At 49.8% G+C, this 25,826-nt stretch overlaps 1 protein-coding gene across 10 annotated transcripts in view; it reads left to right on the plus strand.

The window, feature by feature from the left end:
- GRB10 (growth factor receptor bound protein 10) overlaps positions 1 to 25,826 on the plus strand; it is a 216,193-nt gene that overhangs the window by 102,249 nt on the left and 88,118 nt on the right. For 9 of the 10 annotated variants that reach the window (XM_059934345.1, XM_059934344.1, XM_059934343.1 and 6 more), the window contains 2 exons: positions 20,411 to 20,612; positions 24,669 to 24,810. In XM_059934345.1, coding sequence (XP_059790328.1) covers positions 20,411 to 20,612; positions 24,669 to 24,810 — 344 coding nt within the window. The remainder of the gene's footprint in view (positions 1 to 20,410; positions 20,613 to 24,668; positions 24,811 to 25,826) is intronic. The other variant, XM_059934355.1, reaches the window with a different exon arrangement.

A 25,826-nucleotide genomic window follows, 5' to 3' on the forward strand; every position in this document is an offset into this window, starting at 1 on the left:
TGTATTGCAGAAATATACAGACAAAATTGCAACACCAAATGCTTCAGAGACTATGCAGCAACAGGAGCTCCCATCATTGCTGGTGGGGCTACAAAATGGTGCAGCCACTTTGGAAGACGGTTTGAGAGTTTCTTACAAAACTAACCATCCTTTTACCATATGAGACAGCCATTCATGTTCCTTGGTATTTGCTCGAATGAGTTGAAAATGTATGTCCACCTGAAAACTTGCACACAGATATTTATAGCAGCTTCAATCATAATTGCCAAATGGTGGAAGCGACCAAGATGTCCTTCAGTAGGTGATGGGTAAATAAACTGTGGTGCAATATTATTCAGTGTTAAAGAGAAATGAGCTATCAAGCCATGACAAGACACAGAAAATCTTAAATGCGTATTACTAAGTAAAAGAACCAGTTTGAAAAGGCTACATACTGTATGATTCCAACTATAATGACATTCTGGAAAAGGGAAAACTATGGAGACAGAGGCAACAGTGGGGGAAGATGAATAAGCAGAACAGAGAGGATTTTAGGGCAGTGAAAACACTGTGTGTGATGTTAGAATGCTTGATATCACTATGGATACATTTGTCCAAACCCATGGAATGTACCAAGGTTCACCAAAGGTGAACCCTGAAGTCCGCCGTGGACTTTGTGTGATTATGATGTGTCAGTGTTGGTTCATCCTTGGTAAAAAAAAAAATGTACCATTCTAGTGAGTGATGGTGCTCATGGGCGGCTATGCATATGTAGGGAGTACGGGATAAATGGGAAACTCTGCATCCCCCTCTCAATTTTGTTGTATACCTAAAACTGCTCTAAAAAAAATAAAGTCAAAAAAAAAAAAAACCTGATTGCATCTGAAAGGAGAAATAGCCTAGAGATTACCTAAGAAAACCGAGAATTTGGTTTCTTCTGTGCTGTGTGAATTAAACATTATGTGACCTGATGGAAAATATAGCTCTGTGAGTACAGACAGCACTCAAAAGTTTTAGGTGGAGAATCCTGAAGGAATAAAGAAGAATAGTTGAAAGAGAGAAACAAAACATAATTGACGCTTGGAGAAATATAAAATTTTAATAAAGATCTGGCAGAATGGAGTCAGAAAATAATACCTCCTCAGAGATGCTCAGGGAATTCTGCAAATGAGTGTCACGGAGCCTTCAAAAAACAAATAATTTCTCTTTTTTTTTGCCAGTGGCTAGAGAGAGAGAGGAGAAGAGCTCTCCCACTCATTTTATAACGTTCTGTAGTTTTGTAAGAGACAGTTCAAGAAATCCAAGTACGGGCCTATTTCACATTTTAACATACAACCAAAAAGTCTGTGGAAAGCATTGAGCAATCACGTTTAACAGTTTATCTTAAATAAAACACAGAACAAACAAATGTTATGACCAAATTGGATTTATTATAATAATGCAAGGATGCTTTCCCATCATTAGACTATGAACACAGTTAACACATGAAAAGATTAAAGGAAAGAAAATGGTCATCGTACCGGAGACAGAGTTGTTTAATACAGTCTCCACTCATATAATACAAAACAAACAGTAACAACCAAACTCTTACTAAACCAGTACAGATCTTCCTTGACTTACATCCCTATAAACTGATTGCAATTTGATAATATCGTTAAGTCAAAAATGCATTTAATACACCTAACTCACTATAGCTTAGCCTTGCCCACCTTAAATGTTTTCAGAACAGTTTCATTAGCCTACAGTTGGGCGAAATCTAACACAAACCTATTTTACAATAAAGTGTCGACTCTCTCACATAATTTATTGAATGCTGTACTGAAGTGACAGGCAGAATGGTTGTCTGGGTCCAGACTGGTTGCAAGTGTATCAGTGGTTTGCCCTCGTGAGCTGGGCCCTGAGGCTCCCTGCCCAGCGTCACGAGAGAGGGTCGGACAGCATGTCACTAACCCGGGAAATGATCAAAATGCAGAATTCGAAGTACAATTTCTATTGAATGCGAATCACGTTCTCACCATGTTAAAGTCGAAAAATCGTAAGTGGAAGTACCATTAAGTCAGGGACTGTCTGTAGTAAAAAGAAACCTCTGTAACCTGTTTAAAGTCTGTTTGTCGAAGATATACGGCACCCAGCATCCGTGGTGGAGAAATATTAGAGTCATGTCCGTGAAAGTCAGGAATGGCACAGAAAGGCCTGCTGTCACAAGAGGTCTTCACCAGTGTCATAAAACAAACACAGAACCAGAAGTGCAAACACCAAAAGGAAGAAATGGAATTGGTGCCTCTTTGCAAATGATATTATCTTACAGAAAAAACCCGAACGAACTTTTTGGCCAGCCCAATATTATCCAAATAGAAAATCCATTTAAAATAAAAGAGTTCTTCAAGCTGGTAGATAGGTGAGATCAACAGATAAAATGTAAAAATACCTTGTGCAACGGTAGAAAACAATCAGGAAGTGTAATGCAAATAGAAATCCCACTTACATAATTACAAAAATGATAAGGTATCTAGAAATAAATTCAACTAGATTACTTGACGTTCTAAGATGTTTTTAAAGGACATAAAAAAGACCTATATATGTGGAGAGTTATCCCACGATCACAAATGAGAAGACTTAAATAGTGAAGATGTTACGTCTTCCCAAGTTTATCTTTAAATTGAATGCAGTTGCAAGCAAGTTTTGAAGCGTTTGGTGTGACCTGATAGATGGTTCCTACCTCTAATACGGACATGTGAAAACTCCATAACAGCAAAGACAAATTTGAAGATGAGCAAAGCACATGTAGGCAGGAAGGGGTGATTTGCACCATCAGGTGGCAAGGCTGCTTATGAGGCATCACAGTTAGGAAAGCATGTTATTGATTCAAGGATAGACAAATAGACATCCCATAGAGACCCAGACAGTTACGGAAACTCAGTACAGCACAGAGAAGCTGTGGTAGAGCCCTGAGGACAGGGGGCCCATGACTCCTCCAGGGGTGGTGGACATGGGGGATGGGGGGCAAACTGGATCTCTACCATGTATGATCCACAACCATCGATTCCAGGGAGCATACTGGATCTCTACCATGTATGATCCACAGCCATCGATTCCAGGGGGCAAACTGGATCCCTACCATATGTGATCCACAACCATCAATTTCAGGAGTGACTGACTAAAAGTGGAAAACAAAATGTTTTTTATTTTGTCTAATAATAAGAATTAGTGATTTTAAGATCTGTGAGTCTGTTTCTATTTTGTGAATAAGCTCATTTGTATCATTTTTTATTAGATTCCACATATAAGTAATATCATATGACATTTGTCTTTCTCTGTCTGACTTGCTTCACTTAGTATGATCATCTCTAGGTCCATCCATGTTGCTGCAAATGGCATGATTTCATCCTTTTTCATGGCTGAGTAATATTCCATTGTATATACATACCACATCTTCTTTATCCATTCATCTATCGATGGACATTTACACAGATCTTGAAATCAAACTTATGGTTACCAAAGGGGAAACGTGGGGGGAAGTGATAAATTAGGAGGTTGGGATTGACATATGCACACTACTATATATAAAATAGATAACTGATAAGGAGCTACTGTATAGCACAGGGAACTCTATGCAATATTCTCTAATAACCTATATGGGAAAAGAATCTGAAAAAGAATGGAAATATGTATGTGTATAACTGAATCACTGTACTGTACACCAGAAACTAACACAACATTGTAAATCAACTATACTCCAATAAAAATTAAAAAAAAAAAAGAAGAATTAATGAGTAGTGAGAATCTTTATACACTCAGGCTGAGAAAAGACTTCCTAAGTAAGACTTAGCACAACCATAAAGGAAAGATGTTTGAGTCCATAACACACAGATTGCCATACAAACCTAACAGACAGCATCTAAAACACTGAAAGGCACACTTTGGCCCGGGAAAAATATTTGCAGTGCGTATAACGTGCAAAGTATTAGTATCCTCAGTTTACCGTAAAAAATCCTATACCTGAGAGAAACAATCGAATAGAAAAACTGGCAAAGAGCAGGAGCAGGCAGTTTGCAAAAGAGGCCAGCATGCTGTGTTTGTATGTGAGGCTGCACGGCCATTTCCCATGGAAACGTGGAAGCGGCTGGTCCGGGGCTGGAGGGAGCCTGTGCTCCCAGGTCTGTGACGTGGGGCAGAAAAGCGCAGGTCTCTCGCTCTCTTTCAAGTGCATCCAGGTGCCGCCTGCTCAGCCTTCCTTTGGCACCCCTGCGGCCCCGCGTGTCCCTGTGCCTGTTTGTGTGCGCAGGCTGGGCTTCGCAGCGTCCGGCTGTGCAGCACAGAGGCCGGTGCCCTCCCGGTGCGGTGGCTCTGCCCCCTCCCAAGCCGGGGTCTGCACAGCCTGCAGGAGCCTGCAGCCTGTCCTGCCCGGGGTGGAGGGGGCCCTCCTGCATCCCTGAGCCATCCCTCCTCTCCTTACCACCTCCGCGCCGGAAGTTCTTCCTAACGAGACAGCTTGGGATACGGGACAGCACTTGCTGTTCTTTCTTGCTTCCTTAATCTTCAACGCATCCAGGTGCTCCAGCTCTGGGCCTTAGGTGTCTGTGAGGTGTTTGATCTGGTCCTTTGCAAGGGACCTGATGTTTAGAATAAAAGATCTGCCATGACTTTCCTTGACCTGTTCCTTCTCTCTGGCAAAGAGGATTTAATGCCCTGGTTTCTGTTAGCTCATTCCTAACCTAAGCAGCTTATTTTTGTGTGACGGTGGTTAAAAATGCTTCAGACATTTCCTAGCAGCAAGCTGCAAAAGGGATGCGTCTTCTTTGGAAAGTGGGAGGTTTTGCAATAGCTGGAATTAATTACTCTTGACAGTATTTAAAAAATATATTTTTTTATGAGGGTAAAATATATATAACATAAAATTTACCATTTTAACCATTTTTAAGTGTGTTTCAATAGCATTCAGTACATTCACAGTGTTGTGCAATTCTCACCACTATCTATTTGAAAAATGTTTTATCATCCCAAACAGAAACTCTGTACCCATTAAGCAAGAATTCCCCCAGCTCCTGGTAACCTCTCTTCTACTCTCTTCTGTCTCTGTGAGTTTGCCTTTTCTAGGTACCTCGTGTGCGTGGACTCATACAATATTTGTCCTTTTGTGCCTGGCTTGGTTTACTTAGTGTAGTGTTTTGAAGGTTCATCTTGGTTGTAGCATGTATGAGAGTTTCATTCTTTTGATAGCTGAATTATATTTTGTTGTCTGTACATTTGTTTATCGCTTTATCTGTCAGTCTACCCTAGGTCTGCCTTCACCTTTTGGCTGTTGTGACTAATGCTGCAAGGAACATGGGTCTGCAAATATCTGTTTGAGTCTCTGCTCTCAGTTCCTCTGGGCATATACTTAGGAGTGGAATTGCTTAATAGTATGGGAATTCTATGTTCAGCTTTTTCTTGATAATATTTTTTGAGATGTGAGGTTTCAGGGAATTGTGGTTTTTGGAAGTTCGGCCTTTTCTCATTTTAAACAACTTGCATCTGATTGTCATTCTTGCTCAGCACTGAAGCTGAGTGGTCCAGCCCTGTCCTGCTCCACTCAGCAGACCGCAGCTGAGCAGAGATGCCCCGAGGAGTGGAGAGGTTTGAAATCCACGCAGGAAAGTCACTGCACATGAGCTGGGACTGTGTTCTCTTTGGAGACGGGGCCGTGTGTGCACACAAACAAGCCTCCTGAGATGTGATCAAAACATCGCCCACAATCCCTGGGGTTGTGAACCCCAGAAACGGAGTCAGTCCCCAGTTCAGAAGGAGACTCGGAAATCCAGCAACTCGGCTCCCTGAATCGAGGGATGCCTTCCGGCCCCCAGCCTCCCGTGGTCCTATCACCCCGTCACAGATCTTTTCTGCTTTGGTTGCTTCTCTTGGTTTTCTTTAGACCAAAAGTTTTGGTTATTAGGGTGCAGTTTTAATGTGCACAACTGTATTTGGTGGAGAGCTTTTTTTTTCCCTAGGAACAGTGTAAGCGTAGAAGAAAGATGTGGCGCCAAGACCATTTCAGAAACCCCAGTATCGCATGGAAGACTGTTTGCCGAGTAGAGAAGACCAAAATTAGAAAAGAATGTCATTTGCTGGAGATGGTAAAATAGATGCAAAAAGATGGTCTTGTTTTGGATGTTCCCCTTCAGGGAGCTGATCCGACGTCACCAGATGCTGGGGGCGGCCAGGCTTGGGGCTACTGTTCTACCTCTTGATTCATCTTGCCCTGGGACAGCAGGCAAGTTAGTAACCACCTTGCAGTATAGATTATTCGTTTGTATACACGGGTCTTGCATGATTATTGTGAAGATCAATAGTAGTGATGATGATGATGGTACCTTGGAGTCCTGTGCTAGAAATCCTCCTGCAAGTCTGATGTTTTCATCTAGTCGTCAAAGCTCCAGATAGGGAAACCGGGGCAGGAGAGGGTCAGTGGTTGCCTGGAAATCACAGAGAGGTCATACGGTGGTGAAATTGGAATCAAAGCCAAGTCTCTCCACCTTCACATTTTGAGATAGTTGAGGGGAAACAGCTAGCACACACCTGTACATAAAAGCTGCCTTCTAAGAGTTCCTTTATGTATTGTATTTTTCCCCTTTCTCCTGAGATGATACATGTCTCGAGGGCAGGAACCATGTCTTCCCCACCTCGAAGGTTCTGCTATAGGGCCTTGTCCATAGTTGGATTTTATAGATATGTGTTTAACGGATTTCTGAACTCACATGCCATATATATACCTGTGGGTTCCAGAAAGGGCCTGAGATCCTGCCTCTACCTTCCATGGGTTCGGATGATTCCAGGCGAGCAAAGACAAGACCAGTTAGCAGAGCCCTTCCCTTCTCGTGGTGCCCCTGATTAGGTGTCAGGAACATTTGGATGAGGGGGTGATGCATGAGAGGGTGTAGGTCGGCCGAGAAGATGAGGTTGCTTTCTTTAAAATTATTAAAAAAAATTTTTTTTAATAGCCAGAGTAAAATAAAATGTATTCTTTAATGGAGGTATAGTTGATTTACAATGTTGTGTTCATGTAACATGAGGTTGCTTTTGAACCGAGCTTGCGTCCTGGTTCATGGATACCCTCTCATCCAGTTCACCCTTTACTGTATGATGGGGAACATCTCCAGTGCTTTACTCACCACACGCACACACACACACACACACACACACACACTCACACACACACACACACACACACACGTAACTTTTATTTTCTTACTATCATTTCCTTACAGTGAAACTAACCTGTCTTCCAAAGATAATGTTCAGAAAGAAATGCTCGACAAAATCCTGAATCGTAATGAATACCAGCCTCTGGTTGGATGTTGATGCCAGAGCTGATGTAGTTTTGATTTCTTTTACCCCTTCCCTGTGCCTAAACACCTTTGACTGGGTTAAGATGCCAAAAAAAGCCCTTAAGGATGCTTCTGCAGCATCCTTTCAAGTGATGATATTATAGCCCATCAGAAAGGTGTTGTGTCCTCTGTTTCTTCCATGTTTACCTGACTTCCCTGTTATAAAAATAGGTTCTTCACCTGTTAAGAACTTGTGTGTCATGTTTTAACTCACTGAATGCACTTAATTGTCCTGAGGTGGGCACTGTTATTATCCCATATTTACAGGGAAGGAGATTGAGGCACAGGCATTAGCAAAGTCGCCCAGATCACACCCCAAAAGAGTGGCGGAGCTGGGCCCGAACCCGGCTGGGCCGGGGGCTCTGGCATCTGTGCTTCTCACCACCTTGCTGCTCTGCCTCAGGGTTCCTCCTCCATCCTTAACAGAGTCCATGCATATTTTCCTTTCTTTTTGACTCCTCACATTTTTCAGGTCCTCAAACTGAGATTTTGTTGGCTGTAGGGACTGGAGTTTCCTTGTTCTTGAAAGCAGCCAAGTGGGTAGGATCCCACGGTCATCACCCCCCATCCTGGATGGTGGTCTCCTTTCCGTTACACTTCTTCCATCCTTCCACTGGGACAATCATTCGTCTCCATAAGGAAGAGGTAACAGAAAGGCATCAAGGCGCCGGCTCTCACTCTGTCTCTCCCAGGGTCAGGCAAGCGGCGGACCTCGCCCTTCCTGGTTCTCACTTGGAGCAGAATTGAAACACCCGCTGTCATCCTGTGTAATTTCTCAAGTCTCGGCTGTTCTGGGCCTTCGCTTCCCCGATGCTCTGACAGCTCACGTCACTCTTGCCTGTTTCCTTTGAGCGGATAATTGGGCTCCATTCACGTTTCTTGTTTTCTCTGGCTGTCAGGACGCCCGCCCTCCACGAGAGGCTTTATCCCCACAATGCCTTCTGTTCTTCTGGGGCCTTTGCTTTTCATGCTCTTCGCTGTAGTTGTGCTGTTTCTTTCATTCATTTCATTCATTCAGCAAATATCTGTTGTTTGTCCAGGCCTCGCCAGGCATGGGGCCCAGGCCCTAGGGATGCAACAGGAAGCAGTGGGTCCTTTTTAATGTATTGGTCACATAACACATGGACCTTTTCGTCCAAGGAAGTATAAATCCCTTTTAGAAGTGACGGGGCACAACTTAGATATAATTCCTTCATTATTAAGATCCCTGATGAATGAATATCTTTAGATTGCTCTTAGGTAGGAAACTAGAATATCCTAGCTCCTGAAATCTAACAATATATGTCTTCCTTTCTATTACACTTTATCTAAATTACTTTATTTTTTTAACTGCAATTAACCAGCCATTTCAGGTAAAAAAAAATTTTTTTTTGGAATGAGTTATTTTTCTTTTATAATTGTAAGGTCTATCCCCCAAGGCAGATCTCAAGCTAGAGATTTTCCATAAGGAAAAGTAACCCTCCGATCCTCAGGACGCAATGTACTGCTGCCTTCAGAAGTACTTCAGCAAGGTTACAGCATCACTTGTTCACGTGTCTAATATTTGCTAATATTCTATACCCCGCTGTGCGTTAGTCTGTTTCCAGGAAGGCCCTCGAAGATCTCAGCTCCTTACCTGGGGGCAGGCCCTGCAGGTACATGACTAAGTTGACCCTTTCGGAGATCCTGGGAGGAGCAGGTGCTTCCGCAGAATGAAGTAACCGGGCGCCGGCCCCGGAGCCGGGAGCCTGCCTGGTGGTTCCCACCGCCCTTTGCTGCTCCCTTAGAACTGGGCCCCTGCCAGGGGCGGGTAGCCAACACTTGCTCAACCCTGGGCCTCGTTCTGACTGAGAGAGACTTTAATAACAGTCCTGACCTTTTCAGGAGAGGGGGGCAGGGACGAGAGGAGATGGGGGCACAGGTTGTTAATCCTTCCACCTCCAAGGGTACCTTTGAGATATATTTTGAAAAATAATCCCAGTGGACTCCATCTGCTTGTGTGTCAAATGGCTGAAGGCACCTTTGCGTCACGAATGCTTCCTATTTGGGGGGCTCAGTGTAGTGAACCCCAGGGGCTGCCGACACAAGGCCAGCTAGAGGTCTGCATCGTAGGGAGATGGTTTCTACCTTCCTTGCAGCTAATGGACTAACTCTCAGTGACACCGGTTGCTGTGTTTTCTCACTGATCGTCCCCTCTGGCTCTGCACTGTGTGGTTGCCGGTGCCTGCACGTCCTGAATGGGGACAGAATCCTTCTGTGGTCCCTGCGACCTTGGGGATGGCCAGGTGGGCCTGACGTGGTCAGGGAGGCTCACAGGGACGGGCAGAGGCCTGGCCTGCCAGGTGATGCTTCCTGCAGGAGACCCCTGGGCCTCAGACGGTCCTCCATCCCTGCTGGAATTAGAACCTGTGGCATGTATTCATCTGGTGGCCCGGGTGTGACTTACCCGGTGGGCCTTTTTCCAGGGAACTAACAGACGGGGGACTCAGCAGCCCCAAGAGAGTTTGGGAACTCTGCCTGGCTGTCTGACCTTCTGGAAAATTCTACAGCTTGATTTATGGAGGCTGGTGACTCCATTTTCCGCAGACTCAGCTGACATTTACTGACCACCTACTGTGTGCCAGCTGTGAAGTTAGGTAGGGAGGAAAAGGCACACGAACGTGCCAGGTCCAGCCTCTGGAAACTCAAGGTTAGTGATAAAGAATGATGTGTACATAGGAAATTAAACTAAAACGAAAGTTTAGTGAGAAAAACTGAAGGAAGTTAAAATGATAATGTACCAGGGAAGCAGGATGTCCACCCTTGGAGCTGGCTTTGACCTCCGTCTTCATCTTGGGAGAGCTGAGTCACCCTATGTCTTGGCTTTTTTATCTGAAATCTTACAAATGCCTACTTGGCTGGTTTGGTAGGAAGATTAGAAACTGCTTGACCTACAAGATATGCCTGGCATAAGCCCTGGTGCCAGAACTGGTAGCTACTGTGTGTCTTCATCATTAATAAATGCAATGTTACGTATGTAGAGAGAGAGTGAAAATCAAAGCCCTCTCTCATGGATCCAGCATGTGCAACCTCTCCCTCTGGGCTTGCTCCTTCAGAGTTCATGTCCATCGAGGCCCAAATTCTGAGAAAGACTGTCCTGAGTTTTCCTTCTGCTGGGGTGTTATTCAGAAGGTTCCGCTTATATGTGTACTGTTATTTCTCTTGGTTGACAAACCATTTTCATAAGAATCATAAGCCCTTGCTTAGGAACTCTGTTCATTCCTTGACCCGACTCCAGAGATTTGGATGCAGAATGAATCCAAGTGAGTCCCAGGAACCTGTTTTCACAAGCGAGCCTCCCAGGGGGTCCTGCTCATCAGACAGATTCCAGAGGGATGGATATCCATCATCCCAGACCTGCCGGCCCCCTCCTGAACGTTGCATCTTTCCACTTAAGCCCTATTTCCATCACATCCTGCAAAGACAGCGCCTCTCTCCTGGGCATTGCAGTTCCGGGAGATATGCCATTTCTTGGAATTGCCTGGTACGTTCTCCTGGAAGGAGTTTCCCCATCCTGATGCCTGAGAAATTGGGCTCTTCGTAGAGCTGAGTGCCCTCTGCTTGACTGTCTTGCCTTACATAACAGAGATCTTGTTGTAAAGTCCTCGTCTTCTGACAGGTAGTGAGCACAGCCGTCCTGGGAGAGTGTCTGTCCTCTAGGATACTTTTCTGGCTTGGGCAGTTCATTAACTCTACCAAGGCTGTTTCCATCTGAGGACACAAAGTGTCCTCTGTGCCGCTTCTGCTGCCCGCACGCCCCTAACCTCTCTTGTGAGACGCTCATTTGGGGTTGAGGTCCCCCCTTTCCGCGAGGAGCCCAGTCTCTGTTTGGAATATCTCCATCTCCTCCTCTCGTACACCGGAGTGGGTTTTAGCTTCTTCACTGAGGGGATTATTTTTCCAGAGGTGGTGGAAGAAGTTTCACCTCGTTAACGTTTAGGTGGTGGGATTCTTTTCTCTTTTGTTAATGTCTGTATTTCCAGTAGCTGGACCAATGTCAGAGATGTAGTTGGTGCTCAGTCAATATCTGTTGAAGGAAGAAAAACATGGGTTCCATGAAGGAATTTTACATTTATGGAGGTAAATGCACAGAGTCATAGAGAGTTAATGTTGAATGGGGTAGTGAAGATAACTTACCTTTAAAAAAATTGCCTGTTTGCAATCACGGTGCCAGTGAGTGACAGGCTTTTGGCCTGTGTCCTGGATTGTCCTTGTTCAATTCCAGTGTTCTTGGATTAATATTTTTAAGATTAATGGAAAATGGGAACCTTCCAGAATGACAAGTTATTTGCATAGTTTCTTGCTCCCAGGTTTCTGCCCTGATTTATGATGTAATAGAAGAATTGGGAATCAAAATCAGAAGGTTGAGGAGAAAAAGATTAAATTGCTAAGGATGACTTGAGAAAGATGCAATTAATCTTTTGCCCCTTTTGAGCGATATTTTGTGAGTATGTTTCGTTCTCCCCGCTCCCCCAAATTGTCCTCTAATAGTACAAATAGAGATTACACAACAGAGTCTGTAGTTTTTTCTGCAATTTGTAGCCCGGGTTCTTGGTCCTTGCTTGGCAGTTGTGACTTTTCGGTCCTGGAAAATTGTGCTCCAAGGTGCAGAAAACAAACAGTCTTAAAAGACCTGAAAGAAACTTATGTGATGTCCAGGTCTTTCCTGGCAACAGTGTGACAGGATAAAAATCCAAGAAAGGGGGAAACTTACGCTCTTTTCTCCCATGCCAGTTCTTGAATTTCAGTGAATGGGATCACTGAGTGGAATGCGTAGCTTTCCTCGTTTTCTTTATTTGTTTTTTGGGTAGAATTATTCTGCAGCTCTCTCGTAAGACATAGACTGAACAAGTACATCTCAGGGGAATCAGAGTCCAGAGTGATTCATCATTAATCACTTTTCTGCTTGTCTGCTATGGTGGTGGAGCTGGCTTGTCAGGCTGCTAGGATGTCTGCGTTTGACTCTGATCTGCCCCGGAGGGAGTGCCGCGTCCTGCCCTCCGTGTGTTGCAGCCTCCTGGGCTGCCACAGACCCGGTGGTGAGACGTAGCCCAGCTTCTTCCCTGAGGGTCACTGCAGCCAGCATCCAGGCCCTTCCAGCCGCTCCGGGGAGACGGGTGAAGAGCGGTTGGCAGGGCTGTGAGAGGATGCCGGCTGGCTGTGTTTCTGCGGGTCTATTCGTTCAGCCTCCGTTGACGGTCAGGCCCTGCACAAGCCATCGAAACATGAGCCCCTTATCAGAGGATGCACACAGGTATGGTTGAGTACCTACCTTTTGCAGTCCACGGCGTTGGTGGAGAAGCATGCACGTGTGTACTAAAAGTTAATGTTCGCTGGGAAGAGGAATTCACGTTTCGTGTAACTCGGGAAACAAGTGTGGTGGTCCTGGGCCTTCAGGAGCCAGTCTGCTTGGGCGTCCTTGGCCGGTCACCCAAGAAGCCAGCCCCAGGGACCCCCCACCGTGGCCCTCAGCCTCCATGGCCTAGGCACCTCCTGAATCTTGTTTTACCTCTTGCCTAGGTTCTTGCATCCATCGCTTCGATGAAATATTTCTTTTCTGGGAAGGACCCTTGCCTCTTTTCCACACTAAACTCCTGTCCCCACTTGTCACCCTGGGCCACCTGCACTGACCCCAGGAGCCCACCCCTGTGATGACTGACAGGAGTGACGTCCATACCGTTTCTTTCTGCTGGTGGAGGAAGCCACACGTGTGCAGGCAGAGAGCAGTGGCGGGGGCTGGTGCTCATGCTGGGGACGAGTGAGGACCACAGGTGTGCAGAATCGGGGAGGGGGGCACCTGTCCGCCAGACGGATGGGGCTTGAGGCCAGCGGGTGGGCAGGGTGTCCCCTGGAGTGGGCTCCGGGGAGGGTGGGGCAGCCCAGGACGCCCTGCCCGTGAGGTCCAAGCACGTGGCATTGGTTCCAGGCAGGCAGGTTTAGGGCTGAGGGCTTCTTAAAGGCACCCAAGTAGATCAGCCAGGAGAAGACCTTAAGTGAATGTATTTGAGAATATTAAGCATTCCAATTTAAAAAATGCTTTCACTATTATTTTTTTTTTAATTGTGGTAAAACATACCTAACGTAAAATGCACAAACCTCTAAGCAGTGCCCACAGCCTTTCTCATCTGTGTGGTTGTAGGCAAGGGTTTGCGTCTAAATCGCCTCTTGATTGTGCTAAGTCACAGCTGTAGACCCTTAAGCAGTCATAAGGGGTGGTGCTTCTTTAGACAGAACGTGTAGACCTAAATGTGGCTTTAAGGAAAACAGGTTACAGATGTCGTGAAGGCAGAGCGTCGGCGGTCTACGTACTCTGTATTATCGACCAGGGCTGCCTGGTAGGATGCTGGCTTTGTCACTTGCTGTGGGATGCTCTAGGGAGGGGTGCTGGATGCAGTTCCTAAAGAACAGAAGAAAGTGCCGGAGCTCTCCAGGAACTGGACTCACGACTAACTAACTACGCACGCTCCCTTTCTGAGTGCACAGTCCTGCATCTGGATTAGCAGAAGGAAAGGCATTCCAAGAAAAATAATCAGGCTACCAGCTATTGATACAAAGCAAGGCACAGATTGCTCAGCATCAGCAGATTGGGAGGGTTGTTTTAATGTTCACTTTGTCTAACTGGATTGGTCCCAGGGTGTGTGTGTGTATTTGTCCAGTTTCCTGTCACCAGCTGACCCTGACTGTGCTCTGGGCGGTGGTTCCACCCACATGGGCTGCGGGTCCTGGGAGAGGGGGTCCTCTGAGCCCCACAGCCGCCCAAAAAGTGTAGGCAGCACTTTTTCGAATGTATATATGGTCCTAATGAAAAAAAAAAAAAAAAAAAAACACGCAAATTCTCACAGGTTGTTTAATTAATCATTTTGTTGACCTGTATTTCTCAATTAATAGGCATTGAACTTGGCAATTACTGTTGTCTGTGGTGGTAGACAGGAAAGGACGCCAGTTTTCCCGCATGTTGGGAAAACGTTTCTCTTGTAAACATGGAAAACATCAGGAGTTGTGAATCTCTCCAATGCTGTGTATGTATTTCTGTGCATATGCCAGACAGACTAATTCTGAGGGTTTTTATGTCCTGCCTGCCCAAGTAACCACTGAAATAAAGCATTGGTTTTGTGTGTTTGTTTGTTTGTTTAATGACAGGATTTGGGAGTTGCATTTGTATTTTTATTTGGAGTTGGGGTTAGGTGATTTGCTTTTATATTGGCTGAATATCTTTAAATATCATGAATCAGAACAGAAAAGACTACTCTAATGGTGTAATACTTCATTTTCTTATTCTGCTTACTTATGTCCAAGCACCTCTACATACTAAAAATTAAATACACGTGACTAGAATACATGAGGATTGAAGATGAATTGGTGTGCAAAAAGGTATATCAGTAGCATGTTGAGTTATATTTGTACAAGGTTTTAACTGCTTAGAGGTCAACGAAAAAAGCTTGCCCGGGGAACATGGTTTAGGTTGAAAGTGCTTTTGCAGGCTGGGCCTTTAGTTCCTGTCTAGGTAGAAATGTGTGAGAACTTTGGCCTTTGCACATGTGCTGGGGAATTTTCAGGTCTTGTGCTGTCAAGAAAACTCCCTGAATACTTTTGTTCTTAGAATTACTCCAAGTCATTCTCCCACCCCAGCTGGCTGTCCTACAATTTAGTTCAATTCTGATGCTATGTACCTGGTTTGATCATTTATTGGAGCAGCCCACAGAACTCAGCAAGACGGTTTACTCACTAGTTTACCAGTTTGTCGTCAAGGGTACAACTCAGGAACAGCCAGATGAAGAGATGCAGAGGGCAAGGTACCCGGGGAGGCGGGGCGGAGCTTCCTGCCCTCTGGGTCACCCTCCCAGCACCCGCACCTGCTCACCGCCCTGGAAGCTCTCAAGGCCCAGTCTTGTAGGGTTTTTATAGAGGCTTCATCACACAGGCATGATTGATGAAATCATTGGCCATTTGCGGTTGGCCTCCCTGGAGCTCGGGGGTGGGGCTAAAAGTCCCAGCCTCTAATCACACAGCTGGTTCCCCTGGCAGCCAGTCTCTATCAAGTGCTTATCTGGGGGCTTTGCAGAAGTCACCTCATTCCCATAAATTCAGACCTAGTCGAAAGGGGCTTGTTATGATTAACAAAACACACTTCTTTCACCTTTACTAGTAGCTCGGGAGCTATTTCAGGAACAACAACAGAAAAGGGCCAGATATTATAACAAAGATGCTCCCCTTAACTCGTATCAGTTAGGAAATTACAAGGATTTTAGGAGCTGTGTGCCAGGAACCCTGGAGGAAGATGAAAATATATACTTCTTCTCTTACCCCAGCCTTACAAATGCCATCTATTTTTTTATATTTTCTTTATCACCCTCTAGGGTTTGAACCTTGTAAGGAAGTCGGTGCCCTGCCCTGCCAGCTCTCTGTTACTTCAGCGTGCGCCTCATATGTGAAAATGGGGGGAGACGGGGGAGAGGCTTCCGTGGGTCCGTAAAGAAAGGACAGGAAGAATGCATCTGGTGCACACGTGGTGCAAGTAGCATTTCTTTAAGGTGCCAAAATAATTTCATAAAGCGGATCCAGTGTCATCTTTACTATCTAATTAAAGAAGCCACTAGAGGGCGCTGTGAACCAAGCAGGGGGCAGTGGAGCGAGTGGGGTTCGGGGGGTGGCAGGAGGCAGTGCCAGGCAGGTCCTCCTGTGACTCACTCTCTCCTCTCTGCCTGCAGCCTGCCCTCTTGCTGGCTTGGCTTCTGGAAGACATTCTCCCAGAATAATCCAAACATGAATGTGTTTCACCGAATTTGTACTCATTTTAGACCTCAGTGAGCCTCCTTTGCTAAAGATGACAGTGAGACCAGATACACCTGTGATCTGGGGATCCGATGATCGACTCAGACGTTTGGGACAAAAGTCTCTGGCCAGCTTCGGACTGGGTTATTTAAGGAAGGAAAATAACTATTCATAACTTGATTTACAACCATGTTGTTTGACCTACATTTGTCCAGTAAATATACCCTCCCAAATCCGTATGGAGTGGAACGTCACATATAGAATTGTGTCCCTTCCGCCTTGCAGGACTCCTTTTAGAGGTACCGGCTCACGGCAGATACTTTGGCCTCAAGGTAGCAGCTGTAGACACTTCATCTTAACAGTCCTTTCCAGAAGCCTCTGCTTTGTTAACGCCCTGGTGTTTGATTCTGCCACTTGCACGACGCTGCGGGAAGGCTTCCTCACGTGGGTGAGCACCAGTCCACGTGCACTCGTGCAGACGCCCCCACGTGTAGGAGAGACGCAGGGCCCTTGCTCCACGGTGGACTGGCTCGTGGGACATTCGGAAGAACTGAATGTCATTCCAGCAAAATCTCAGTGTAGTAATTTTTTTTTACTAAGGAGGAGAAGCGTCCTCCTTAGAATCAACCCTTTAAAACCCTTGTTAGGAAGATTTAATTATCAGTCTTTATTAGAATTTAACAAAGTTTAAGTAGAATCAGACAACGCTAAGTGATGTTATTATCTAAACAGACAAAATGCTAACTGACCCCACAGGAAATTTTTAAAGTTTGTCCTAGATTAGGATGTTTTAGTCTCTATTCTTGCTCTAAGGGCTGTGGAAAATAGGCAAGTTTGAAACATGCCAATATAGTGGTTGGAGTTGATTTATGAAAATTCTAACCTACCAAGTGAATGTTAAATGACTCACCTGGCTCTAACAGATTCACCATTAAATGTATTAGCGTAGAAAGTGGTTTTATCAATAACCCACCTCAGAGGAGAGTTAAAGCACTTTAGGGCGTGCATTGCACCTACACCTTTTTTACCTTTACATTTACCAGCTTACGTCCAATTTGCCTTTATATTTACTTTGAATGACGTCAGAATCACTCCGTGTTCCTGAAAGCACAGTGACCTGAGTGCAGCACGGGGTGGCCCAGGAAGGACCTGGCTGGCGGGAGAAGGAACAGAAAGAAAAGGACAGGAGACACAGAGGCCTGCCGCCGTGGGCACAGCCAAGGGCTTTCAGAAATGCGTAGGGAAGAAGTGACTCGAAGGAGAATCCACCTGAGGGGATAGGACCTTTTATTTTCTTGGCTGAAATCTGTCAGAGAGCGAGAACGCTATTCCTGTTTGATTTCTAAAGCCGGGAGAAAGCCAGGTAGACAGTGGCCTTTGCGTTCTGCTGGGCTTCCTCCGCATGTTAATCAAGTAGGAGACGCCGCTGGTGAAGCACCATCGGACCCCCGTTGTGCTCCCTTGGCCGCCCGTCCACGCCAAGGCCGCCTGTCCACACCAAGGCCACTTGTCTACAGCCAAGGCCAACTCCTTAATTCCAGTGGACTTGGTGTTTCCTCCTGTTGATTCTTAGATGGTCCATTTAGATGGAAATACTGAGTTGTTACTAGGGTGAGGGAGGGTGGCACATGGACTTATTGTTTTACAGAGTTTTACTTAAGCAGCGATTACAGATCAGCCACATGTGAGTAAAGGAGACGAGTGGCCTTCACGATGGACACATGCTAGAACTTTCCCGAAGCTCCGACCTGGGAACTCTGGTACAACTCATACTTTTCCTCGTCAGATGACTAGGCGAGCTCTCTCCTGTTCAACGACGGCTCTCTTTGGGTGGCCGTTGTCCACGGTTTTTTTTTCCTTGCCGATGTTGCTTCCTAGTTTGCGGACGAGGACCTGCACCCAGCGGCCCCGCAGGGACCAGGGGCCCGCGGGCATGTGGGGGACTCCCTGCAGGGGTCTGGCTCTTCTTCCCCACCTGCCCCCGGGACTCTGAGAAAGAGCCCTGCCCGCTGACTCCCACGTTCTCCCTTGTGATGGATTAATGATTGAGTTCACCGTAATTAGTTATGAAGTATCGATTCAGCACTTGGTCCTTTTAATATCCGGCCCCGGGATTAATACTAGACAACGCATAACCTGAGCTGTAGCAGCATCTTTCGGCTCCTTCTTCCCCCAAGGCCTGGAGGTGCGGGGCTCTGCCCTCTCCCCCGTCAGCCCTGCCCCGGGTGCCGGGGTCTCTGTGCAAACCCCCCCCCCCCAGACACCCCGCTTCTTCCCAGGTTCTGCCCCACCCACCCCGCCTGGGCCTCTGTCCTTGGCTCCAGTGGGACTGCACTCTCATTGCTGCGATTTCAGCAGCCGCCTGTCCTTCTCCACCCACCCCCCACCCCACCCCACACTGGGCCATCCGTGTGTCTGTCTGTCCGTCCTCCGCAGGGCCTGCCTGCAGACTGTAACGTCTCTTGTCTGGTCCAGACGCTCCCCAGACCTCTCTTTCGGGCACCACTGCCTGGAGGGTAAAGGGGCCTTGGGAGAGGGGTGTTCTGTGGCCTTCCTGCCTCGTCCTGGATCTCCCCGTACCTGCACCCCACCCCCCGCACCTGACCAGAGACTCCCTGACCCTAAACACCCCCGCCGACCCGACCCCTGCACCCTGCGGCTTCTGTGCCTTCTAGGCTGGCTTTTGTTGTTGTTCTGTTTTGTTTCCTTCTGTCTCCTCCTGCCCTTCTGCCTCGTGAGACAGGGAGGCTGAACAAAGCAGAGGCATCGGAGACATTTGTGGGGGGAGCGGGAGGGGCAGGGAGGTCAGTGTTCCAGAAAGTTCCGTGAGCTCACTGATGGAGTGCGCACCTGGTGAGCTCACGTTGGCAGCTGCAAAACTTGTTTTCAGATTCCAGGTTCCCTGCTGACTGCTGGTGTGACCTGGGGCAAGTTACTTGACTAACCTGGACCGACTTCCTTGGCTGTTAAACCAGGTTAATAGGCACCACTCTGCATTGTTTTGTGAGGAATAAATGAAACAGAGCAAATAAATAACATCGACCAAGTGTTTACCCTGCGCCAGGCTCCGTTACAGAGCAGGTGAGGACTCACTGATTCCTCACGCCCACCTGCTGGCCTGGCACCACTGTGAGCTCCAGTGAGAGCTGCAGACCCGGAGGGGTGGCGACCCGGGACTGGGGCTTGGGCCCCGAACCGGCCGGCGCAGGACAGGGGCAGGGGTGGGGCAGCAGGGGCTCTCCCGCCCCTCGGGGGCCGCTCACCTCGGGTGGGGCGAGGCCTTGCTGTCTTGGGCCCTGAGCTCTGGTTTGTTCCCTGGGTGTCCCCTGGGCTCCGGGGGAGCAGATGGGCTGTGAATTGGGTGACCTGTGACCTACTCGTGAGAGGCAGCCTCAGTCGCGTCGGCCGTGTTGTTAGAAAGGGACGGATCTCCAGAGCCGAGCCCGCGGGATGTGCGTGTGCGTGTGTTTGGGGCGGTAATTGGGAGGAGTCGACTCGCACAGTCGTGCGTCCACGTGCATGTCTGCGGGGCCGCAGGCTGCAGACCCGGGAAGAGCCGCCACCCCTCTTCCCGGGGCCCTCGTTGTCCTCGTCTCTCTTAGACTCTCGTCTCAGAATAGCTTCACGGAAGCATCTAGAATGATGGTTGACTGGCTTCAGCCACACCGACACGTAAAGCTACCCACCTCTCTTTCTGGCGTTCCCTGTCGTCCGCTCTCTGCGTCGGCCTCAGGCCTTCTTGTGTGAAGGCGGCCTCCCTCTGGCTCTCGGGCACTCCGAGGCCCGCAGGTGTGGGGCTCACCAGCAGCCCCTGGGGGCCTGTCTGCCGCGGTTGCGGCCCTTCTGGTGGCCTTCGCAGACGAGGCTGGGATCAGGGTCTGGTGCTGCTCCCTTCCTGTCTCCCTGCTTCTCTTCTGGAATTTCGGGGAAGGGAGAAGCCGTGACTGGCCTCATTAGGGCTCCTTGCGTCCCTGCGATTGGCCAGCTGAGGTCGGGGCTCAGGCTGTGCGTGGCCCCCTGCACCCCAGCAGATGCCCCGAGAGGGTCTCCCGTGCAGATGGGAAAGGCAGATGGGCTGTCATTACTGGATTGCTTCTGGAGTATCGACAGATATCCATACATGTGATGACACAGTTGGTTCCTCATAGAAATGTGTGCTTGTTTCAGTTACCGCCCTCCACCCTCACGTCGTACTTTAAGACGGCGTGAGTCTTGGAACCTGGCCGGGGCCCCTCGCTGCTGCTGACGTTTGTCTTTCTCTCCCTTTCGACGCACAGAGGACGACGTGGACCTGGAGACGCTGGTGAACGACATGGACGCGTCCCTGGAGAGCCTGTGCGCGGCCGCGGAGACGGCGCCCCTCCTGCACAATGGCCAGCATGCCCGCGGCCGGCCCCCCGGAGCAAGGCCCCTGCAGGGGCAGGTGGCCCCGCGGCAGAGGCTGCAACGGTCCCAGCCCATGCACATCCTCGCCGTCAGGTGGGCCCTGGAACAAACGACCGAATGGCCCGGCAGTCCACGGGGGGGCTCCCAGGCCTCGCTGCCCGGAGTGCGGCTGGGGACCAGGGGCTGGGCAGAAACGTGCGGCCTCAGACACCCGATCCCGTTCCCCCGGCGGCCGGGTGGAGGAGGCTCAGCCTCCGTGGGAAGGCCGGGACCGGAGGGAGGGGCTCCGGGGAGTGTAGGAGGGCTCCCTGTAGGAAGCAGACCTCTGAACGGGGTGTTGCAGGGTGAGCAGGGGCTGAAGGGTGGGGGAAGAGATTTCGTGAGCAGGAGAGATGAGCCCTGGTGTCGAAAGTGGCCGGACCCCCTTCCCTTTTTATGGCTGAGTGTATGTGTGTACGTGCCACGTGTGTGTATCACGTTTTCTCCGTCCGTTCGTCCATTGCTGGGCAGCGTGGGCCGTGTGCCGAGTAGATGGCACCCACAGAGAAGGACAGTTACTGCGCGATTCCACTTCCACGAGGAGCCTGAAGGCGTCAGGAGCGTGGAGGCGGGGAGCGGAGCGGGTTGCGGGGGGGCCGGGGGCCGGACGGGAGGGGCCGGTCGGAGGGTCCAGAGGGTCAGATTGGCCCGGTGGACGAGGCCTGCCGGCGTGCCGTGCGGCGCGGCCTGAACCGCGTGTTGAGGAGCTTCCTGCGGGGCCGGGTCTCGTGTGACGTGTTCTTATCACACACACGCACACAAAGTAATAACAGTAAATAAGTGAGGAGGGTGGGCGGGAACACTGGAGGATGTTTACGGCCAGACTGCGGTGCCGGGTCACGGCGTGTTCTTCTCTCCAAGCTCGTCCAGTTGTGGACATTGAATACGCACGGCTTTGTGTGTCTCTCAGACCTCCACAGAGAGGGTTGGAAGAGAGATACCAACAGGTAGGGCCAGATCCAGAGGCCTCTGGGAGCCCCTCCAAGGGGGGAGACGGGGGAAGGGTTTGAGCAGGTGAGTGAGGCTTGGCTTTGGGTTTCGGTGGGTAGTTCTGGCAGCCTGGGGTCGGGTGGGGGGGATTTGGAAGCTGTTTCAGGGACCAGCCTAGGGTGGCACTGCCCTACCGGGGATGGGGGGTGGATGAGATTTGTCAGCTTGTGGATATGGGGGGGGACGACAGAGTGTTGGGGGCACCTCGGCTCTGTCTGTCTGCCTGGGAGTGGGAGAAGTCGGGGCAGTGGCTGTGAATGGGGGCGATGGGAGACCTTCTGGGTGGAGGCCTTTGTGAAATCCAGCAGACGAGCTCTCCGCGGTCCCCACCCCGGGCCCGCGTTGGCTCTGGCAGGTTTTCAGGTGAGGGAGGTTGAGGGGGTGACTGACACCTGCTGCCTCCCTGGGCTTTCTCGGAGGCTGTGCGGTGTGCGGTGGCCGGGACGTCTGTCGGGCTGGAGCGTCTTCTTGGGAATCTCCTTTCCTTGTGGGGATGGAGTGTTCGCTGTGCTTCTGGAAACTTCTGTGAGCCTTCTTTCCAGCCCGACATCCTATGTCTTCTGCAGCCAGATGCCCCTCTTGCCCAAGGTCGCCAGCTGTGTCTCGGGGGGCGGGGACCGAGTGTCTGCAGGTGGGGTGCAGCGGTCGGGGTGGCCCGGGGTCACTGCTTCTCGGCGTCCTGCCCTTTGTCACTTTGTCACATCCATCCTCCAGTGTATGTGCCACTTTGCTCCCTAGGGCGTCACCCCTGTGTTCTGAGCTCCTGGTGAGTTCAGGCTGGGGGGAGACATTCTTTTCTCCTGCAAGCTTCTCTGGGTCTGGGGTGTGTTGGCCACCCATCCGTGGTGGCCTCGGGGAGGCCCCGGGAGGATGGAGTGGCAGCCGCAGTGACGGTGCACGAGGCTGGACCAGGCAGAGGACGGGGGTGCGGGAAGGCCTGGTTCCCTGCCAGTTAGTTGTCCAGGACCCTTGAGTCTGGAGTCCTGGCCGTACTTGTCCCTCTGCCCAGGGGCTGCGGGTACTGAATCCCAGGGTTCGATGGGCACAGGGCAGGAGGCTCGCTCCCTCCAGAGAGCGGACACCGGTCCCGGGCCCAGCCTCTTCTCAGCGACATTCTCTCACGTTGTCGTATCGTTTCTCATCTTCAGGTGCATTTTAAAAAATGGGACAACCAATATAGGATCCCCAGAGGCTCATTTTGTAAATGGGTCTGCTGAGGATTTCCTGTGTTTGCTGAGCACCTCCTGTGTATAAGTCTGTTGGGCCCTCATATAGTAGCTGATGGAACGGTCACTGCAGCCTTACTAGGTGCGGGCGTGGTGACCCTCAGTTCCCAGGTAAGGAAACAGGCACCGGGGGAGGTGACTTGGCCCATACCTGGTGAGTGGGGACCCCAGATGCAGACCCAGGTGAGGGGCCCAAGGAGCAGGTCTGCCCTGCCGAGGACTTCCCGGAGATTGTCACATGTCTGAAGACAGCAGGTACAGAGCAGAAACTGGAGAGTAGAGGGGTGGTGGCAGGTGGAGGAGGAGGAGGGAGTGCAGTGAAGGGGGCGTGTTCGCACCTGGATGGGTGGAGGAGTGCGGTCCCACCCTTCCTCCCGGTCCCTGACCCCGCCTCCCGTGTCTCTTGTGGAGCGAAGTACCCTTTGGCCACGGGCCTCTTGAATGGGACTCTTCGGCTTTGTCTGATATACCTTGGTTTGGCTTTGGGTGATACTTGTGAACCGCTATAAACACTTTGTTTTTCAATGTTTAAAATAATGTACTGAAATGAAATTTGCACAGCGTAGACTGAATCACTTCATAGTGTGTGTTGGGTGGCGGTAAGGACACTCCCAGGGCTGTGCAGCGCCCCCCCCCCCCGACCCTGTCTAGTTCCCGAGTATCCCCATCTCCGGAGGAACCTCCCACCCACTGAGCAGGGCCCCCCCTGCTTTCCCCTCCCCACAGCCCTTGGCCACCGTCCATCTGTGTTCTGTGCTGTGGATTGATCTGGTCTGGATATTTCTGACAAGTGGATTCATATAATATGTGACCTTCTGTGTCTGGCCTCTTTCAATTAGCACCTTTTTTTTTTTTTAACATTTTATTTTTAAGAGCCGTTTTGGGTTCCTAGCAAAATCGAGAGGCAGCTGCAGAGGTTTCCCACATGCTCTCCCCATCCCCCTCAGCATACGCTCAGCCCCCTCCATCAACACCCCCACCGGGGCGGCGCCCTTGTTGTAACCGACGACCCTCAGCACCATCGTTACCACCCAGAGCCCCTGCTTCACACTGGGGCTGGCTCGTGCTGGTGTGCGTTCTGTGGTTTGCGCAAATGTGTGATGACGGGGATCCAGCCTTACAGTGTTGTCTGGAGTCATTTCCCTGCCCTAAAAGACAGGACTTTTAAAATGCTCAAAACTGCCTCCTAAAGAGGGAAGCTTTGCGCACTTCTGTGAAGCTAGGATACCAGAAAGTCAGCCTCTTGTGCGGTAACTCAAAACAAAGTAGAACATTCTCCGCTGAGTCACTGGTTAGCAGTACTCCCGGGCTGGGAGGTCCTGAAGGTGAGCATGGCTGCACCTTTGCTCTGTGTGACAAAGGACTCATGCGTCCCCTGGGTTTTCTGTCACCAGGAGGCTGTTACGGAGGAGTGGGGTTTGTTAACCGTCCAAGTAAGCTCCTGGGCACGTGGCCCAGCGGTTATAGGAAGGGCCCTCCTCTCTTTCCTCTGTGTCTTGTGTCTGCAGGACTTGCACACCTTGCACATCTGAAACCCTGTCCCCGACCCCTGGCCCTCCACTCTGTTTCTGTCTCTGGATGTGGTTGCTCCAGGTGCCTCATTGCAGTGCCGTCCTCACGGTTCATCCGTGCTGTAGCTCGTGTCAGAATCCCCTTCCCCGTGCAGGCTGAGTGATGCCACGCTGCACGTTTACACCACATTGTGTCACCGTTCCTGGGACAGTGGGCCATTGGTTGCTCCCTCCTTTTGACGGTTGTGAGCGGTGTGGTGTGGGCACAGGTGTCCAAACATTCAAACAAGTCCCTGCCTCGGGTTTCCAGGCAGATTCCCAGACGTGGGACCCCTGGGTCCTGAGCGGACGGCAGCTTTTGACAGGCGTTGTCTCTCCTGCAGGCGCCTGCAGCAGGAGGACCAGCAGTTGAGGACGTCGTCTCTGCCGGCCATCCCCAACCCCTTCCCCGAGCTCTGCGGCCCCGGGAGCCCCCCTGCGCTCACGCCGGGCTCCTTACCTCCTGGCCCGGCTGCTGCGAAGCAGGTGAGCCACCCCTGGTTGGAACGCCAGGCTGCTCGCGGCGGAGTTAGGACAGACGAGCTGGCCCGTGGCTCTGGGAAGAAAGGAGGGACATTGTGGGGTCTTTGCTCTTCTCCTGTTGCTACCAGGCTTGTTCCCTGGCAAAGCTTTTTCCTTTACTGGCCAAAATGCCACTTTGGAATGATTTAGGAACAACATTTAGGATGTCTTAGATGTTTATATGGTATAGAAAGAGTCTTATAAAAATGGTAAAAAAATAATAGTACTGATCATTTGATGCTGAAAGATGAATTTTAGTTCACCACCGTCATCTTCGTCTGGATCAATGAGGCATTACACCTGGGCTTCCCTGGGCACCGGGACTGGAGGGTAATTGAACGGTTGGTAACATTCCTGACTTTGAATAGGATGTACTCAGGGCAGAAGGATTTTGACTTGACCCAGAAGGTGACAGCCAACTTTTAAACCAGCAGTTTCGAGGTGCCTGTGATACACACATTGTCCCCAGGGGAGGAGACAGGCAGAGCTTCAGTAAGTCATCCACGGTCAAATCGCCAGTCATCACCTTGTCAGAAGGGTGGGCTGGCAGTTCCGTCCCTCCTGGCTGGCAGGGCCTGGCCCAGGGTGAGCTGCAGGCTTGGGAGGGGGACCCGGTGATGTTCCACAATGGGGTATGGCACTAACAATAACAATAATAATAATAACAACAACAAAGATGGCGAAAACAACATTCTATGTGGTTTATGTGTTTATTTATATAAATAACATTTACTTCTCAAATCAAACCTGAGAGGTACAAATGGTACATCTAGTCTGCATTTGGGAAACTGAGGCCCAGCTGTGAGTGGTGGAGCCGGTGGGGGTCCCGGTGTGGGTGGTGGAGCCGGTGGGGGTCCCAGTGTGGGTGGTGGAGCTGGTGGGGGTTCCGGTGTGGGTGGTGGAGCTGGTGGGGACCGGTGTGAGTGGTGGAGCTGGTGGGGGTCCTGGTGTGGGTGGTGGAGCTGGTGGGGGTCCCAGTG

Source organism: Balaenoptera ricei, chromosome 9 (assembly GCF_028023285.1).
Source record: "Balaenoptera ricei isolate mBalRic1 chromosome 9, mBalRic1.hap2, whole genome shotgun sequence".
Taxonomy (NCBI): domain Eukaryota; kingdom Metazoa; phylum Chordata; class Mammalia; order Artiodactyla; family Balaenopteridae; genus Balaenoptera; species Balaenoptera ricei.